The sequence below is a fragment of the Moschus berezovskii genome, chromosome 1, assembly GCF_049115385.1.
Source record: "Moschus berezovskii isolate FMDL1 chromosome 1, NW_MosBer_1.0, whole genome shotgun sequence".
Lineage (NCBI taxonomy): Eukaryota > Metazoa > Chordata > Mammalia > Artiodactyla > Moschidae > Moschus > Moschus berezovskii.
Genome location: NC_142460.1, coordinates 3,903,679 through 3,923,461, shown reverse-complemented (window position 1 = coordinate 3,923,461; position 19,783 = coordinate 3,903,679). Strand labels below are relative to the sequence as shown.

At 50.5% G+C, this 19,783-nt stretch overlaps 1 protein-coding gene across 1 annotated transcript; it reads left to right on the top strand.

The window, feature by feature from the left end:
- The first annotated feature begins 414 nt into the window (after positions 1 to 414).
- On the top strand, positions 415 to 18,370 carry SPATC1L (spermatogenesis and centriole associated 1 like). Its single transcript, XM_055415648.2, has 4 exons — positions 415 to 616; positions 8,444 to 8,794; positions 17,143 to 17,294; positions 17,858 to 18,370. The coding sequence occupies exons 1-4, from the start codon at positions 415 to 417 to the stop codon at positions 18,182 to 18,184; spliced, it is 1,032 nt and encodes a 343-aa protein (XP_055271623.2). The 3' UTR covers positions 18,185 to 18,370.
- The last annotated feature ends 1,413 nt before the right edge of the window (positions 18,371 to 19,783 follow it).

The following is a 19,783-nucleotide window of genomic DNA, read 5'->3' as shown; positions in this document are numbered from 1 at the left end:
ACAGCCCCAGCTCCGGGCCTGCCTGCTTGCCTCCAGGACCCTGCAGGTGGCCTGCAGTTGGCAGGGGGGCAGGGGAGGGGGTCCTTGAGTCTCTCAATGAAGGCAGAGCTCTCCTCCCCCAGGCCTGTGGATGTTCCTGCAGCCCAGATTTCTGGCTGTTCCTGAAACATCCCGCCTCAGCTTCGGCCTGTGCTGTTCCCTTGCTGGGGAGCCCACCCCGTGAGGTGCCCCATCCCCACCTCCTGTCCCCGCCCCTCTGCTCACCGCGGCCGAGACGCTGCCGCTTTAAGGGCGACATCACAAGGCTGCGGAAGGCCAGTGGAACTCGGGGCTCCTGGCGTTTCTGGAGTACCCGTGGGCTCTGATTTTCCATCTCCATGGGGCCGCGGGCCCACACGTGACAGAGGACCGGCCATGGCTGAGGGCAGTGAGCTGATGAACAGGCTCATGAGCGAGAACGCCGACCTCAAGAAGCAGGTGCGTCTCATGAAGGAGAATCAGATGCTGAAGCGGTTGCTGAGTGAGAGCTGCCAGGAGAGCTGTGGGCGCGGGGGCCGTGACTTCCTCTTCCCCAAGGCACCCGCCTACCCCGAGGCCTGCTCCCCGGGGAGCGCAGGTGAGCCAGCTCTGGGAGGTGGGTGGGCAGGTGGGTGACCCGCTTGGGCTAGTGGGGCTCTGTCCAGGGTGGCCGCTGAGGTGCTGCCACAGAGGCTTAACGCAGGTCCACTGAGGCTGGCCCAGGGGATGGCAGGGCCAAGCCATGTGCAACTCTGCTCTCCTGGGGGTTAGCCAGCCGGGCATGCTCAGCCCTCGGCCAGGGCAGCTGTGCCCACCGTACTGGCCGACGACTGTGCTCGGAGAGGGAAGGACCCTGCCTAGGAGAGAGACCTGTGGGTCACAGACAGGAAGTAAGCGCGGAGTGGTCACCCAGCTCACCCCGTCGGAGCCCTTCCAGAGGCCGAGACACTTTCTATGAAGGTAGCCGACTCTGCTTGAAAGTTTTTGTACGTGGGAAGTGTGACTTAGGGCGTGGTTGGTGCTGTGACCTTGGTCTGAGTGGCTGGGATATGGACAATAGGCCCTGTGACCAGGTGAGCTCCGTGTTCCCAGAGGTGATGATCACTCACTGCCCAGCAGAGCGGGTGGAGTCTGTACCCTAGCCCTCGCCCTGGCAATGCCTGTGCCCACCCTGGTAATGCCTGCGCCCGCAGACCAGCTGTCTTCTCAGGATAAGTTGTTCGCCTGGAATGAGATGTTTTCCTCTGCTGAAGCTTCTTTCAGAGTTGCTGCTGGTTCCCAGGGGGAAGCTCGGCTGCTCTGGGACCTGCTCTGGGTGTGGTTACCTCCTGATTGTTGGGCATGGTCACCTCCTGCCCTGAGCAAGCAGACCCTGTGAGCGAGCATGTCCCGGGGTGCGAGGGTCCCTCATGGCATCTCCACGCCTTCAGCCTCAGGGTGGGCCTTGAGGAGGGAGCTCAGACAAGCAGGGTCCTCATGGGGGTGCACGGTGGGTAGAGGGGGGAGCAGCTGGAGGAGCCTGGGGCCCCGTCCTCAGCTCTCCCCATGGCCAAGACACACAATGTTCCTGGATGACCAAGGGTAGAAGGGGGACTGTCTGTTGGTGCTGTGTCCCTGACAGGACACCCTGCAGAGGGTCCATGCCACCTCCTCAGCCTATGAGGAATGCCTGCCTGGCAGTGGCTGCCTGAGGAACTTGTCCCCAAGGCCTTGTCTGCGCTGTGACCATTGCCAAAAATCATGTGCCTCAGCCTGCTCTGTGGTCCGTTGTCCTAAGAATTGAGCTTTGCTGAAACACAAGCTGGAATCAAGATTGCTGGGAGAAATATCGATAATCTCAGATTTGCAGATGACACCACCCTTATGGCAGAAAGTGAAGAAGAACTAAGATCCTCTTGATGAAAGTGAAAGAGGAGAGTGAAAAAGTTGGCTTAAAGCTTAACATTCAGAAAACTAACATCATGGCATCTGGTCCCATCAGTTCAGTTCAGTTCAGTCGCTCAGTCGTGTGCGACTCTCCGCAACCCCATGAATCACAGCACGCCAGGCCTCCCTGTCCATCACCAACTCCTGGAGTTCACTCAAACTCATGTCCACAGAGTCGGTGATGCCATCCAGCCATCTCATTCTCTGTCGTCCCCTTCTCCTCCTGCCCCCAACCTTTCTTAGCATCAGAGTCTTTTCCAGCGAGTCAACTCGTCGCATGAGGTGGCCAAAGTATTGCAGTTTCAGCTTTAGCATCAGTCCTTCCAATGAATACCCAGGATTGATCTCCTTTAGAATGGACTGGTTGGATCTCCTTGCAGTCCAAGGGACTCGCAAGAGTCTTCTCCAACACCACAGTTCAAAAGCATCAATTCTTCAGCGATCAGCTTTCTTCGCAGTCCAACTCTCACATCCATACATGACCACGGGAAAAACCATAGCCTTGACTAGATGGATCTTTGTTGGCAATGTAATGTCTCTGCTTTTTAATATACTATCAAGGTTGGTCATAACTTTCCTTCCAAGGAGTAAGCATCTTTTAATTTCCTGGCTACAATCAGCATCTGCAGTGATTTTGGAGCCCAAAAAATAAAGTCTGACACTGTTTCCACTGTTTTTCCATCTATTTCCCATAAAGTGATGGGACCAGATGCCATGATCTTTGTTTTCTGAATGTTGAGCTTCAAGCCAACCTTTTCACTCTCCTCTTTTACTTTCATCAAGAGGCTTTTGAGTTCCTCTTCACTTTCTGCCATAAGGGTGGTGTCATCTGCATATCTGAGGTTATTGATATTTCTCCCAGCAATCTTGATTCCAGCTTGTGCTTCTTCCAGCCCAGCGTTCCTCATGGTGTACTCTGCATATAAGTTAAACAAGCAAGGTGACAATATACAGCCTTGACGTACTCCTTTTCCTATTTGGAACCAGTCTGTTGTTCCATGTCCAGTTCTGACTGTTGCTTCCTGACCTGCATACAGGTTTCTCAAGAGACAGGTCAGGTGGTCTGGTCACTTCATGGCAAACAGATGGGGAAACAGTGGAAACAGTGACAGACTTTATTTTGAGGGGCTTCAAAATCACTGCAGATGATGACTGTAGCCATGAAATTAAAAGATGCTTGCTCCTTGGAAGAAAAGTTATGACTAACCTAGACAGCATATTAAAAAGCAGAGACATTACTTTGCCAACAAAGTTCTGTCTAGTCAAAGCTACGGTTTTTTCAGTAGTCATATATGGATGTGAGAGTTGGACTATAAAGAAAGCTGAGCGCAGAAGAATTGATGTTTTTGAACTATGGGATTGGAGAAGACTCTTGAGAATCCCTTGGACTGCAAGGAGATCAAACCAGTTCTTCCTAAAGGAAATCAGTCCTGATTATTCAATGGAAGGACTGATGCTGAAGCTGAAGCTCCAGTACTTTGGCCACCTGACACGAAGAACTGACTCATTTGAAAAGACCCTGATGCTGGGAAAGATACGGGAGAAGAAGGGGATGACAGAGGATGAGATGGTTGGATGGCCTCACTGACTCGATGGACATGAGTTTGAGTAAACTCTGGGAGTTGGTGATGGACAGGGAGGCCTGGCATGCTGCAGTCCACGGGGTCACAAGGAGTTGAACACGACTGAGTGACTGAACTGAACCCTCAGGGCACAGAGCTGTCTGTGTGATCAGTGGACTGGCCAGGCTGGAAGGTGGGCTTTGGGTGAGGTGCAGGCCCTTGCTCAGGCCACGCTCTTCCCCGTCAGGGTACAGGTCAGGCCATCTCTGGGGCATGGCCAGCATCCCACCTATGGGCAAGCCCAGATCCTCCTGGATGTGAGTCTTAGGAGGAGCCACAGCCCCTGGCCAGCCCGAGGCCTCGAGCCTTCCAAAGAAAGGCCTTAGAGCCCCTGTTGCAGGGTGTGAGCTGATGGGTCCCCACTATCCTCAGAACCACCTCTGTCCCCAGAGTGCAACCTTGGCCTTGGCACTGGACTTGGAGACCCGGCAGGAGTTCTCCAGTGGAGCTTGAGGTTTCAGACAGACGGGACTTGCACACAGCAGTGGCTCAGTGTTTGCTTTAGAAACTGGATGTGGTTTATTTATTTATTAATTTTGGCTGCAGGCCTCTCACTGCAGTGGCTTCTGTTGTTGTGGGGCAGAGGCTCTAGGTGTGCAGGCTCAGCGACTCCTGGGCTCTAGAGCACAGGCTTCAGTAGTTGTACACGGGCTTAGTTGCTCCACGGCATATGGGATCTCTCTGGACTAGGGATGGAACTCCTGTCCCTGCATTGGCACTCAGATTCTTTACCACCAAGCCACCAGGGAAGTTGCACAGGATGTCCTTTAAAAATCTGTTGTTCTCACTAAGGAAGATCACTTGGGGTGAGCGTGACTACTGCAGGCTCCTGGCCTTACTCCCAGTGGCAGCCGCTGTCCACGTCGACTCTGGCTTCTCTCTGAGGTTTTGGTGGCTGTTTGCATGTGTATCCCGGGATCCTCAGTTATGTGGACAGGGTGGAGCCATTCTACACTGACTCCCCAGCTATCCATCTTCCGTTCTTGACCATCAACCATCTCCTGGAGGGCTCGCTCACTGTTCCCTGTGGGTTCACCACCAGTCCTTAAATCTGGTCCCCATGACAGGAGTGCTCCTCCATCTCCCAGCAGCCACAGGGGCTTCACAGGTACCCCTGTGGCCTGCTGATGGGAGGCTGTCCAGGAATCCTTGGGTCAAAGGCCACGTGCAGCTCAAGTGTTGACATGGACACTGGGACCCTCTCCAAAGGGCTGTGGCCTCTCCCCCTGCACCTTTCCCACAGCTGGTGTCACCCATGGGAGGGGGCCAGGCCCCGCCAGCATCTTCTGGGGCCACTTTGCACATGGTGCATGTGTTCTGAAGGACAGGGTGGGGTGGGGGGCCTTGGCCATCCTGGGCCCTCCCCTCCCAGGCCAGTTTCCTTCAGATCACCCTGGTGCCTGAGCCCCTGGCATCCCAGAGCCTCCACTGTCACCTGGACTCCTTGTCCTGCATGGAGTGTCCAGTGATTTTAAGTAGTTTCTGTGTTTTCTCTCTGCCTCTTCCCTTTACCATCAGGAGACAGCTGCTTCTGTATTGTCATAAATACATTCTAAATAGCTGTGTAATATTCCAGAATCAGATGAACCAGAATTTAATGAACTCTCCTTATGTTTCAAATGACAGTTCTTTTCTCTTACCCTAAAGTAAGTGTTAGTTGCTCAGCTGCTTCTGACTCTTGTGACCCCATGGACCATAACCCATAAGCTCCTCTGTCCATGGAATTCTCCAGGCAAGAATACTGGAGTGGGATGCCATTTCCTTCTCCAACCGTGAAGTAAATACCACAGCAAAAGCATTTTCTATTCAGAGTTATTTCCTTAAGGTATGTTTCCCTAAAGGTAGAATCATTGGCTTGGAAGGCAGGGTAATTATTTTCACATGTCTTTTTCTTACATTTGCCCAGAGGGTGAGATCGTCCCCTGCAGCTCTATTAAGCTGCTCTGACTCTGTTTCTTCAAGTCTCTTTAGCCATTTCTCACATAAATCTTTCACATTAACTGGTTTATTCCTGGGGCACTTTGTGTTGCTTATTGCAATCATGGATGGGATTTCTTTTTCCACTGTGTTTTCAGTTATCCGTGTTGCTGTGTTTTGGAAATCTGTTGATTTGTAAATATTTAGCCTATATCCATGCCCCTTATCATATTTTGCTTACTTTATATTTTTATTTTTACTTTTGGCCACGAGGCATGCTGGTTCTTAGTTCCCCGACCAGGGGTTGAACCCAGGCCATGGGCAGTGAGAGTGTGGAGCCCTAACCACTAGACCACCAAGGAATTCACTATCCAGTCCCTCCCTGAGCTATTTTGTTCTGCCAAGATTTCCAGTTCTTTCTCCCATGTTTTCTGAGTTCTGTAGCTGCTGTTTACAGCCTTTTAAATGGGGTTGGCAGCTTAGATGGGCTTCCTATTTGGTGGCTCAGTGGTAAAGAATCCACCTGTCAAGCAGGAGACAAGGGCTCAATCCCTGGTTCAGGAAGATCCCCTGGAGAAGGGAGTGGCAACCCACTCCAATATTCTTGCCTGGAGAATTCCCATGGACAGAGGAGCCTGGTGGACTACAGCCCATGGGGTCGCAAAGAGCTGGACACGTCTTAGCAACTGAACAACAATAGCGCTCATACGCTCATGTCTGTCTTTCTTCCTCAGGAATCCCAGGACTTTTGGCCTTGACAGGCTCCCCCCTCATCCTTCTGGTGGGTGGCCGGCAGTGGACAACCCTGTCTGTCCAGGTATCAGGGGTGGGGGGTATAGCCTGGGTACTGGGGAAAAGCATTCTAGTCCTTATTTTTAAAGAACAACAACAACAACAAAATTGAAGAAGGGCTCATTTTGTTAAGATTTTATGACCTCACTGCTGTACTGGCCGAAGTGCCCTCGGCTGCATCCCCACTGGCCTGTGGGGTCTTGTTCCGTGGTGTCATTGAGAGACTCCCGGTTCTGGGCCTGAGCTGTTTGCTGTGGCATCTGTTTGGCTGGGGCTTCACTCAGGATCTCTGAACTCTGTTTTCTCTGATTCCTACGTGAATCTGGGCTGCGGTTTTCTTTCTGTGGGTTGTCTTTTCAGGGATTTGATATCAGAGTTATGACAATTTATAAGCTTGATAATCAAGCATCGTTTAATTTTTTCAGTGTTCCAGCCTCATTCATATGATGCAGGGGTTGTGAATTGTTTGTGGACTTGAAGGAACTCATCCACCAACCACCCAGGCCTTCAGTCCTTTGCCCATAATTCTATAACTTCTAGGTTTTTCTGTTTTGCTTATTCATCTGTACAGGTTTTCTACTTCTTACTGAGTCATTGAAAATAGCTTCCCAAAATGATCTCTCCTTTATTAAAGTTTTCAAGTAATATTCAATTGGATATAATCTTGTATAATTTAAACATTGTCTTCCTGGTCATTCTTATCTGGCTTTTCTCATTTTCAATTTTATTCTTTTGTTTTCTGTTTCTCTGAAGCAACTTTCCACAATTTCACTATCTTATTGGACTTTTCGTAGAACTGTTTCAAGTTTATTTCTGCTGCTATTTTTATTATTCTCTAACTTTTGTTTTCTTCAAGAGTTCATTCCTATATGAATGTTTAATTTTTTGATGATGTTTTAGAAGTAATTAAAGGATTTAAGTTGCTAATTTCACTTTAGATACAGCTTTAAATGTATTGATGTCAATATACCTAGTGTTCTGATTTTCATTATTTCTCAATAATCATTTTTCCTATTTTTATTTTCTCCTTGATCTGATCATTACTGAAGATACTTTTTTTTCTAATATGTATATATTTTTTGGTCTTAGTTGTGGCACTTGGGCTTTCTGGTTGTGGAGTGGACTGAGTTGTTCTGCAGTGTGTGGGATCTTAGTTCACTGCCTAGGGATTGAACCCACAACCCTTGTATTGCAAGGTGAGTTCTTAATCACTGGACCACTGGGGAAGACCAGAGAATGCTTTTAATTTTGAGGAGATGGGGTTTTCTATTGACTCTGATTCGTTTATAGTTTTATTATAATGTGGCTTGAAAAGTTTTGACTGAGGATTAAAAAAATTGTTTTATGTTTAACGCAACTTTATTAAGGCTTGGGAATAACAGAAGGGAATTTCAATTCACTAAATAGAAACTAAAAGTGAAGTGCAAACACACCTGACCACACAACAATCCCTTTAAAATTAGGTCCCAGATATGGCTCTTCCCCAGGCCCATGAGCAGAGTTTTCCGGGCCCCTGCCCATGGCTGGGATGGCCTACCTCCCCTGGAAACATGTGAGTCCTGAGCAAAGGGGACCAGGCTCCTGGGACAGCCAGAGGAAGAACAAGCACCGGGGGCCCTTGCTGCCTCACTGTTGTGATGCCCTGACAGTTCTTGGACTGTGTGTCTGGCAGGGGACACACATGAGGGATGCTGATCACCGCTCTGCTTTTACAAGGAATCCTGGAAACAGCCTCATGTGCATCGGGGGAGGGGGGGTGTGGATGAAAAAAATCCATGTGTGTGTGCATGTATGTGCAGATGTGTGCCCATGTGTGCACGTGCACCAGGAAATGCTGAAGTGAACCATAGAGCTACCCAAAGACACACCCATCTTGAGATAAATCTCAAAAAAAGAAGTTTCATAATAAAAGGCGCTGGACGATACCATTTATATAAAATTTAAGACGCACACGTAAGTCACTGTCTCAGTGTGTGGACACACAGTGGAGTGTTGGAGGCCACACGTGTGCTGTGCCTCTGGACCCGGGGCTGCTGGTGTCCTGGGATCCATTGCCTCCTCCAGAGGGGAAGTGGGGGCAGCTGGCAGAGCTGGGGGCAGGGTCTCTGCAAGACGCGGGTGCTCCAGGAGCCTCTGCCTGACGGCTTGTTCCTCCCTCCCTGGCCCAGTTCCAGACTTTGGAAGGTTCACCAACGGCTCTGATGCACCCTCCCAGCTGCAGGGGTCCTCCCTGGAAGACTTGCTGTGCTCACACGCCCCCCTCTCCAGCGAGGACGACGCCTCCCCAGGCTGTGTGACGTCCTCCCAGGTGCCCTTCAAGGCTTTCCTCAGCTCCCCAGAACTGCGTGTCCCCCGAGGCTCCGACCGAAAGCTGTCCCCACTCCTGAGCCCCTTGCAGGACCCACTGGTGGAGAAGACCCTGCTGGAGACCCGGGATGTGGGCCGGCCCAAAAAGGTGTGCTTCTCAGAGAGCAGCCTGCCCTCCGGGGACCGAACCAGGAGGAGCTACTACCTGAATGGTGAGGAGGGTGAGGAGCAGGCAGGAGTTGGGGGTTGGCCACTGGGGAGGGTGATTAGGGCCCAGCTTCTGCATTCAGCCAGCAGCAGGAGGAAGAGAGTGTACGCATGCTTCTGGGGTCTGGGGCCCTGTCTGTACACATCTTTTGACCATTTAAATAAGTGAGTAGCTTATCTTCTTATGATTGAGTTGTGTATTCTGGATACCAGACTTTTTGGGTACATGTTTTGCAGATATGATCCATGAAGGGGGAGGGGGTGTTCTTCCCTCCTCCAGTGGACTACATTCTGTCAGGACTTTTCACTATGACCCACCCATCTTGGGTGGCCCTGCAAGGCATGGCTCATAGCTTCATTGAGTTATGCAGGCCTCTTTGCCATGACAAGGCTGTGACTCCGCTTCATTGACTACACTAAAGCCTTTGGCTATATGGATCACAATAAACTGTGGAAAATTCTGGAAAGTAAACTGTGGAGATGGGAATACCAGACCACCTTACCTGTCTCCCGAGAAACCTGTATGCAGGACAAGAAGCAACAGTTAGAACTGGATGTGGAACAACTGACTGGTTCAAAATTGGGAAAGGACTATGTCAAGGCTGTAGATTGTCACCCTGTTTATTTAACTTACATGCAGAGGTCAGTTCATTCAGCTCAGTTTCTCAGTCACGTCTGACTCTTTGGGACCCCATGGACTGCAGCACGCCAGGCTTCTCTGTCCATCACCAACTCCTAGAGCTTGCTCAAACTCATGTCAGTTGAGTCGGTGATGTCATCCAGCCATCTTATCCTCTGTCATCCCCTTCTCCTCCTGCCTTCAATCTTTCCCAGCATCAGGGTCTTTTCCAACCAGTCAGTTCTTCTCATCAAGTGGCCAAGTTCTTTCTCATCAAGTGGAGCTTCAGCTTCAGCATCAGTCCTTCCAATGAATATTCAGGACTGATTTCCTTTAGGATTGAATGGTTGGATCTCTTTACAGTCCAAGGGACACTCAAGAATCTTCTCCAACACCACAGTTCAAAAGCATTAATTCTTCAATGCTCAGCTTTCTTTATGGTCCAGCTCTCACATCCATACATGACTACTGGAAAAACCATAGCTTTGACTAGACAGATCTTTGTCAGCAAAGTAATGTCTCTGCTTTTTAATATGCTGTCTAGGTTGGTTATGGCTTTTTTCCAAGGGGTAAGCATCTTTTAATTCCATGGCTGAAGTCACCATCTGCAGATGTGGAGCATCTGCATTTCTTTAGAGCCCAAGTAAACAAAGTCTCTCACTGTTTCCATTGTGTCCCATCTATTTGTCATGAAGTGATGGGACCGAATGCCATGATGTTCGTTTTTTGAATATTGAGTTTTAAGTCAGGGTTTTCATTCTCCTCTTTCACTTTCATCAAGAGGCTCTTCAGTTCCTCTTTGCTTTTTGCCATAAAGGTGGTGTCATCTGCATATCTGAGGTTATTGATATTTCTCCCGGCAATCTTGATTCCAGCTTGTGCTTCATCCAGCCTGGCATTTCGCATGATGTACTCTGCATAGAAGTTAAATAAGCAGGGTGACAATATACAGCCTTGACGTACTCCTTTACCAATTTGGAACCAGTCCATTGTTCCATGTCTGGTTCTACATGCAGAGTACATCATGTGAAATGCTGGGCAGGATAAATCACAAACTGGAATCAAGATTGCTGGGGGAAATATCTCTAGGAGTTTGCTCAAATTCTTGTCCATTGTGTTGGTGATGCTATCTAACCACCTCATGTTGCCCCTAGCATCAGGGTCTTTTCTAATGAGTCAGCACTGTGCATCAGGTTACCAGGGTTTTGGAGCTTCAGTGTCAACATCAGTCCTTCCAGTGAATACTCAGGGTTGATTTCCTTTAGGATTGACTGGTTTGATCTCCTTGCCATCCAAGGGACTCTCAAGAGTCTTCTCCAACTCCATAGTTCAAAAGCATCAATTCTTTGGCTTTTAGCCTTCTTTATGGTCCAACTCTCACATCCATACATGAATACTGGAAAAACCATAACTTTGATCATATGGACCTTTGTTGACGAAGTGATGTCTCTGCTTTTTAATATGCTGTCTAGGTTTGTCATAGCTTTTCTTCCAAGGAGCAAGCTTCTTTTCATTCTATGGCTGCAGTCACTGTCTGCAGTGATTTGGGAGCCCAAGAAAAGAAAATCTGTCACTGCTTTCAATTTTCCCCCTTCTATTTGCTATGTTCAAAACCCCTCAAGCTAGGCTTCAGCAGTATGTGAACCATGAACTTCTAGAGGTACAAGCTGGATTTAGAAAAGGCAGAGAAACCAGAGATCAAATTGCCAACATCTGTTGGATCATAGAAAAAGCAAGGAAATTCCAGAAAAACATCTACTGCGTCATTGACTACAAAATGATCATCTTTGTTGTGGTGATCTTAGTTCAGTGGTCTTTCATGTTACCACTGTGATTGCTTTGGGACAGCAAGGACTACGTGCATGCAAGACAGAAAACTTAATGCGTAAGTGTTGTGGGTGTTCTGACTGTTCCACTGACCAGCCCTCCTCTACCCCTCTCCATCTGCTGGGGCCTCCCTTGTCTCTGAAACACAACAGTATTGAAATTAGTTCAGTTAATAACCCTCAGTGGCCTCTTTCAAGTGAAAGGAAGAGTTACACATTTCTTACTTTAAATCAAAACGTAGGAATGATTAAGCTCAGTGAGGAAGGCATGTTGAAAGCCAAGGTGGGTTGAAAGCTGGGCCTCTTGTGCCAAACAGTCAAGCTGTGAATGCGAAGGAAAGTTCTTGAAGGAAATGAAAAGTGTTACAGTAAGCACACAAATGATAAGGAAGCACAAGAGCTTTATTGCAGATATAAAGAAAGTTTTAGTGGTCTGGGTAGAAGATCAAACCAGCCATGCCGTTCCCTTAAGGCAATGCCTCCTCCAGAGTAAGACCCCAACCTCCTTCAGCTCTGTGAAGGCTGAGAGAGGTGCAGAAACTGCAGAAGAGAAGTTTGAAGCCAGCAGAGGTTGGTTCATGAAGTTTAAGGAGAGAAGCCATTTTATAACATCAAAATGCAAAGTGAAGCATCAAGGGAGGGGTAGAAGCTGCAGCAAGTTGTCCAGAAGATCCAGCTCAGATAATTCATGCAGGTGGCTGCACTAAAGGACAGATTTTCAATGTAGATGAAACAGCCTTCTGTTGGAGGAAGATTCTATCTAGAACTTTATAGCCAGAGAGTAGAAGTAAGTGCCTGGCTTCAAAGCTTCAAAGGGCAGGCTGATTCTCTTTTTAGGGGCTAATGCAGCTGGTGACTTGAAGTTGAAGCCAGTGCTCATTTATCATCTAAGAGAATTATGCTACATCTACTCTGCGTGTGTTCTGTAAATGGACAACAAAGCCTGGATGACAGCATATCTATTTGCAAAATGGTTCACTGAATATTTTAAGCCCACTATTGAGACGTATTGCTCGGGAAAAAGATACCTTTCAAAATATTCCTGCTCATCGATGGTGCACCTAGTCACCCAAGGTCTCTGATGCAGATGGACAAGGAGATTAAAGTTGTTTACATGCTGCTAAGGCACATCCATTCTGCCCATGTATCAAGGAGTAAATTTGACTTTCAAGTCTTATTACTGAAGAAATATACTTCACAGGGGCTTCCCTGGTGGCTCAAACGGTAAAGAATCTGCCTGCAATGTGGGATACCTGGGTTCAATCCCTTGGTTTGGAAGATGCCCTGGAAGTGGGCATGGCAACCCACTCCAGTATTCTTGCTTGGAGAATTCCATGGACAGAGCCTGGCAGGCAATAGTCCATGGGGTCACAAAGAGTTGGACATGACTGAGCCCCTGACCACAGCACAGCATAGCACATATTTCATAAGGCCATAGCTGCCATAGATAGAGGTTCCTCTAAGGGCTCTGAACAGGAAAGGATTCACCATTCTAGATGCCACTGAGAACATCCATGATTCATGGGAAGAGGTCAGAATATGGACATTATCAGGAGTCTGGAAGAAGTTGATTCCAGCCCTCTTGGATGACTTGGAGGGATTCAAGACTGCACTGGGGGGTGTAGCTGCAGATGTGGTGGGAACAGCAAGAGAACTGTAATTAGAAGAGAAGCCTGAGATGTGACTGAACTGCTGTAGCTGCAGATAAAGCCTTCACACAGAAGGAGATGCTTCCTATGGGTGAGCTAAGAAAGTGGTTTCTTGAGGTGGAATCTACTCCTGGTGAAGATGCTGAAACGACAACAAAGATTTAGAACAGGACGCAAACTTAGTTGAGAAAGCAGTGGCAGGGTTTGAGAGGGTTAACTTTAATTTTGAAAGAAGTTCTATTGTGGGTAAAATGCTCTGAAATAGCATTTCATGCTACAGAGAAATTATTCTTGAAAGGAAGAGTCGATCAATATGGCAAACATCATTGTCACCTTTTTAAAGAAATTGCCACACCAGCCCCAACATTCAGCAACCACTGCCTGATCAGTCAGAATCTGTCAATAGTGAGGCAGGACCCGCCACCAGCAAAAGGGTTATGTCTCATTGAAGGCTTAGAGGACGGTTAACATTTTTTAGCAATAACGTATTTTGAAATTAAGCTATGTACCTTTTTGGGGACATAATGCTATTGCACATTATAGACTACACTGCAGTATAAACCTAACTTTCATGTGTACTGAGAAACTGAACAAATCACGTGATTTGCTGTGTTTTTTTTTTTTTTTGGTTATCATTTTTTTATCACGTGACTTGCTTTCATGTGGTATTTGCTTTATTGTGGTGGTCTGGAACTGAAACCAGCAGCATGTCCAAGGTATGCCTATATAGCTCTCCATTTTTTTTTAGTTCTTTAAAAATACATTTCAGTAATATTTTATAGCTTCTATGTGCAGATCTTGCACATTTTTGTTGAATTTACCCTTTAGTATTTCATGTTTTTGATGCTACAATGAATAGTACTTTTTATCAGTATGAATTTTTGATTATTTGTTTCTAATATATAATAACACAATTTATTTTGTATATTTATCCCATGATGGTCAACTTGACTGGGACATTAGGTGCCCAGATATTTGGTCAAACATTATTCAGGGCATGTCTATGAGAATGTTTTTAGATGGGTTTAATGTTTAGGTCAGTAGACTGAATAAAGCACACTTGCTGCCTGAATGTAGGTAGGCCTCACACAATCAGCTGCAGGCCTGAGTAGGATAAAAAGGCTGACTCTCTCCCAAGTAAGAGAAAATTCCTCCTGCCTGCCTTTGGATTGCAACTGAAATCTCAGCTCTTGTTGGGTCTCAAGCCTCCAGTCCTTTAAACTGGAGCCACACCATGGGTTCCCTTGTTTCTCAGACCTTGAACTCAGACTGGGACTACATCATCAGGTCTTAAGCCTCCAGCTTGCTGACTCACTATCGCAGATCTTGGGATGTGTCAATTTTCATAATTGCGTGAGCCAATTCCTTTTAATAAACACACAGAGACACACACAGACACAGACATACACACACATATGGATCTATTTCTATCTGTAAAATCTACGGTGATACCGTCTCTCATTTCTGATAGTGGTAATTTTTATCTTCCTCTTTTTCTGTAATTAATCTGGCTAGGGGTTTATCAATCTTACTGACCTTTTTCTTTGAGGAATAGCTTTTTGGTCAGATCTTGAAGGGCCCAGGTTGGACTAGAAATGCTTTCTAGATCCTCTCAGATCTAGAGGTTGCTCATTCCTTCTACCTAATTTATACTTTAGAGGAGGGGAGGCAGGGAGAGGGACCGACTCCTGATGAGATAAATGTATTGATACAGAAGGGGGAGATTGTTCTCTGCTCCTCCGTGGGCCCTGTTTTCCCTATCATGCTTCTGTGTAGTGTATCTGGTTCTCAGTTATAATTCCTGGGTAGCTTCTGCAGCATTTCCAAGTGATTTTGGAAGGAGTGCACTGAAAACTAGAGCTTCTCAGGTGGTTCAGTGGTAAGGAACCCGCCTGCCAATGTAAAAGACATCGGTTTGATCCCTGGGTTGGGAAGATTCCCTGGAAAAGGAAATGGCAACCCACTCCAGTATTCTCGCCTGGGAAATCCCATGGACAGAGGAGCCTGGCGGGCTATGGTCTATGGGGTCACAAAGAGCTGGACATGACAACGACTAAACAACAATACTAAGAACTACAAAACATTGAAAGAAATGAAAGAAGACCTAAATAAATGTAAAAAGTCTTCTGGTCATGGCTTGAAAGACCTAACATTATCAAGATGGCAAACCTCCCCAAATCAATCTACAACTTTCAATGCAATCCCTATCAAAGACCCACCTGACTTCTTGGCAGAAATTGACATACTGATTCTAAAATTTGTATGGAGATGCATGGACTCAGAATAAGCAAAACAGTCTTGAAAAAGGAGAATAAAATTGGAGGGCTCACACTTCCCAATTTCAAAGTTTACTCTAAAGGTACAGTAATCAGCAGCCTGGTACTGGTGAAAGGACAGGCATACAAGTCCAAGGAACAGAATCAAGAGTCAGAGATAAACCCATGCATTTACAAGTCTGATGTCTGGCAAGGGTCCCAGGACCATTCAATGGAGTGAGGAGTCTTTTCAGCAAATGGTGCCGGGAAAGTGGATCTCCACATGCAAACAGCTGAAGCTGGACTTCATATCACATATGAAAATTAACTCAAAATGCATTAAAGATTTTGAAAAGACCTAAAAGAGCTAAAACCGTAAAACTGTTAGAAGAAAACACAGACATAAACCTTATGACCTTGGATTTTGCCACAGAGTCTCAGCTGTGACAGACCTGGACCGTGCTAAATTCAACCTCATCTTCCCTGCTCAGCATGTGCACTGGTGCAGCCAAGGGAGCAGGAGGATACGGGCCCCTCGCCTATCCCAGTGCCCACAGAGGAGGAGGAGCTGCCCACGCCTGGCCTTGATAAGCATGCGTTGCTGCCATCCTGTTCCTGCCCAGAGTGACCAGCCAGGCTTCTGGGATGGGTGGCTATGTGGGGAGTCCCAGGATGGGGCTGAGGGAGGGAGAGCAGCTGCCCAAGGTCACAGGCAGGGTTGGTCCTGCAGTCCAGTGCACACAGCTGCATAGAAGCCCTTGCGGAGGTCTCGGAGCGGTCCAGTGACTCCCTGGGCCACTGAGCCCTCCAGCAGGGTGGGAAGTCAGACCAACCTCTGTATGTGGTGGGGGTCCTGAGCCCTTGGCAGGCACAGGTGTCTGTGGGTAACAGGACCTGGGGGTCAGCTCTCCGTGGCAGAGCATCCAGCCCGTCTGTGTACTACCTGCCTGCTGGATGGACCCTGCGGGGCTTCACCATCCAACACTTTGGGGAGGGGTTTGGATCACTGTCAGGTTAGAAAGTTGCAGGGCTTTAGAAAAAGCTTTAGAAATGGGCCTGTTATTGTCTCCTGTGGGGAAGAGCAGAGTTCGGGACGCATGGGAGCCTGTGCCAAGTGCCTGCTCTCCCGGCAGAGTGCATCCTGGTCAGTGAGGGCATGCCAGGCGCCGTGAGGCGGGCCCTTCCTCACTCCATGGTCCTTCAAAGTCAGGTGCACCCGGTGGTAACAGTCAGCATGATCTTCAGAGAGCACAGCAGTTTTGAAGGGTAGTGGTGGGATCATGGCTGTCGGGCGGAAGACGTGCTGACATCAGAGGCTGCCGTGGGGAGGGGCAATTTGGAAGCAGTTTTGGAGGGGAGGGTGGTTGATGTGCTGGGGTGATACTGGGGAAATAATTAGAATCTCCTGCGAACCCAGCAGCCATCAAGTCTTATTATGAAATAAGCATTGGGCCAGCCTGCAATACACACAGGCTGCTGAGACAGCGTCTTGCCGTTTCCCATAGCTATGCAGACCAGACCCACACGGCTGCATATGTGTTCTTGAGCTCACCCGGACCCTACCCTCAGGTGGGGACATGCCTAGCCCATTCCTAGTTCACTTGGTCATGGGGCTGAGAGCTCCGAGCGTGGTCACCCTAGACCAGGTGCTGAACAGACTTGCTGGTGACAAGGGGACCAGAAACCAACCCTGGGCTGTGAAACATCCATCTCAGGGAACTGAGGCAGGGCCTGGGATCGGGGCTGCCAGGGAGCAGCGGAGAACAGGGAGAAGCATGCCCCCTCAGGTCACCACTGGGCCCTGCAGGAAGGCCTTGTTGGGGTCCCCAGGCTTCACCTCAAACCCACAGTGGCAACATCTGAGTCAGGCCTCTTCCTGAGATGGGCCCTGGAGCACAGGCAGGAGGAATGTGGGCAGCCCTGGACCCTTTGAACCCCTGACCCTCCTACCCTCCCAGATACTGGCTGCCCATCTCACCAGCCCCGCCCAACCCTGCCTCCCAGAGATCCAGAGCTTCACTAGCACCGAGAAGGATGGTCGCATTGTTGGGGAGATTGCCTTCCAGCTGGACCGGCGCATCCTGGCCTATGTCTTCCCAGGGGTGACCCGGCTCTACGGCTTCACTGTGTCCAACATCCCTGAGAAGATCAAACAGGTACACCTGCCTGGTTGGGGGCCTTCCCCTGGCCGGGTCCCCGACCTGCCCTAGGACCCTCCCAGCCCAGGGTCCCATTCTTGCCCCAGGCCCCTTGTTGCCCAGCTCCCCACACACCCCTCCCCCAGGGTCCCCTGGCCACCAGTCTGCTGTTGTGCCCACACAGCTGTAGGCCTGGGCAAGGCTGAGTGGTGTCTGAGTGGGGAGTCGATGAGGTGCCACACGAGTCCCTTTGCTCCGTCCTGTCTTTCGTAGTCTGGGACAGCCTCAGGAGTGGCTCTGGGCGGGGAGCACTGTGACGCTCCGCCCGGCTGGCAAGGCACCTTTTCCGGGCTCCGGTGGGTGGAGCTCCCTGCTCTCCGGTTGGTCCCTGCGTGCGGGAGGGAATCCGGGAGCCGGCCCCTGGTGGGGGCCTGCCTCTGGGCCTCAGTGTCCCCAGCGACACAGCTGTGCTGGGAGGGCGCCGGGATCTCACCCCGGGCCTGCGCCTGGCCTCCCGTCCTCCTCGCCTCCCCGTCCCCGCGGGTCCCTGGCCCCGCCCCCACTGGCGCCTGTGCCCACAGACGTCCATCAAGTCCCTGGACGGCTCAGTGGACGAGAAGAAGCTGCGGGAGCTGACGCACCGCTACCTGACGCTGACGGCGCGCCTGGAGAGGCTGGGCTACAACCGCGAGGTGCACCCTGTATTCAGCGAGTTCCTCATCAACACCTACGGCATTCTGAAGCAGCGGCCCGACCTGCGTGCCAACCCGCTGCACAGCAGCCCGGCCGCCCTGCGGAAGCTGGTCATCGACGTCGTGCCCCCCAAGTTTCTGGGCGACTCGCTGCTGCTGCTCAACTGCTTGTGCGAGCTCTCCAAGGAGGACAGCCGCCCGCTCTTCGCCTGGTGAACCCGCGCCCCGCGCCTCCCTGCAATAAACGCGTGTTGCAACCTCGGGCGCCACGCTCCTCCTCGTCCGCTCCCCGGAGGGCGCGCCCAGGGCGCCAGGGCCGGGTGGGCCGCTGCCTGCGCTGTCCCGCCCCGCGGCCGGCGCGCACCCTGGCGCTTGCCCCGCCGCCCACACCTGCGCGGTGAGCCCCAGTCTATTAAAGTCTGTTTGCTGTTCCTCCTTTACCGCTGCTCTTTGAGGGCCGGCGGCGGGTCCCCTTGCGGGTCTCCCTGGAGGGCAGGGCCTGGGGCCAGGGTTCAGCTGCGGACAGGGCAGCTGCAGAGTCCGCGGCAACGTGAAGACACAGGCCCTTGTTCAAAGCCAGGGACAGCAAGACGGCAGCGGAGCTTTAAAGCAGGTGCCCGCGTGCAGCCGGGTGGGCGTCCCTGTCAGTGAGGCCGGTCCAGGGCTGGCAGTTTACCTGCGAGAGGATTCCCGGCAGCTGGAGCCCCTGGAGGGGAGCCGGTGTGGTCGGGGCTCTTCCTGCCGGGTTCTGGACTCGCGAGCCCTGGTTCCTTTGGCTGCGCGGTGGTCACAGAAACCAGCCTCGGGGCACTGACTGGTGAGACTGCTTTCCCTGTAAATGGTGGAGCTTTCCAGGGCCCCCTCCTCAGGAGATATTTTTAGCACCTGCCAGCATTTTTAATGTCTCAAAACTGCCCCCCAGTACTGGTCTTGGCATCACACTGGGTCCCCTCTGTGCATCTTGCATTCCCAGCTGTGGCCAAGCCCTGGGCCAGACCCATCTCCATAGGACACACAGCCCTCTGCCGCCCAACTTCCACACCAGCCCCCATCTCTCCTGAGGCCTAGAGAGGGCAGGTGGCCCCCTGGGGCCCTGTGACCGACCCCTCCCTGGCTCCTCCTCTGCCATAGGTAGGAGGTTGAAGGTGCCAGGACTCCTGTCCCTTGTTCCCCACAGCCTGGCGTGTCCCAGATGCCCCGGCTCCTCAGACCCCTGTCTCAGACAGCTCGGGTGCTGTAACAAACACCACCGACGGGGCGGCTTGAACAGTAGACATTTATCATCTCACAATTCTGGAGGCTGAAGTCTGAGATGGGGGTGCCACAGGGCTGGTTCCTCCGGGGCCTCCCTCCTTGGCATGCAGACAGCTGTCTCCGCCCGGTGTCCTCACGTGTCATCCTCCCCGTGCGTCTCTGGTCTCACTCCTTCTCATAAGGACACCAGTCCTACAGGATTAGGACCCGGCTTAGTGCCTGCATTTTAACCTCAAAACCTCGGTAAAGACCCTGGCTCCAGGCCGTGCTGGGGTGAGGGCCAGGTGGTGCTGGGGCTTGGATTGGGACTATGTGCGGTGGCTGGTCACCCACGTTCACCCACAGTCACTTGGGAGCTGCAACTGCACGGGATGGGCCTGCCCCCAGCCACTTCTCTGTCTTCCAGTTCCCATGAGCAGCTGCTAGAGGGGTGGGCTTCCAACCGTCCAGACAGCTGGGGGCCTGAAAGACCTGGGTATCTACTCTCCTGGCCCCATGTGACTGTGAGAGGAGTGACATGGTCTTGGACCCGATCACCCCAAAGGCCATGTGTGGCACCAA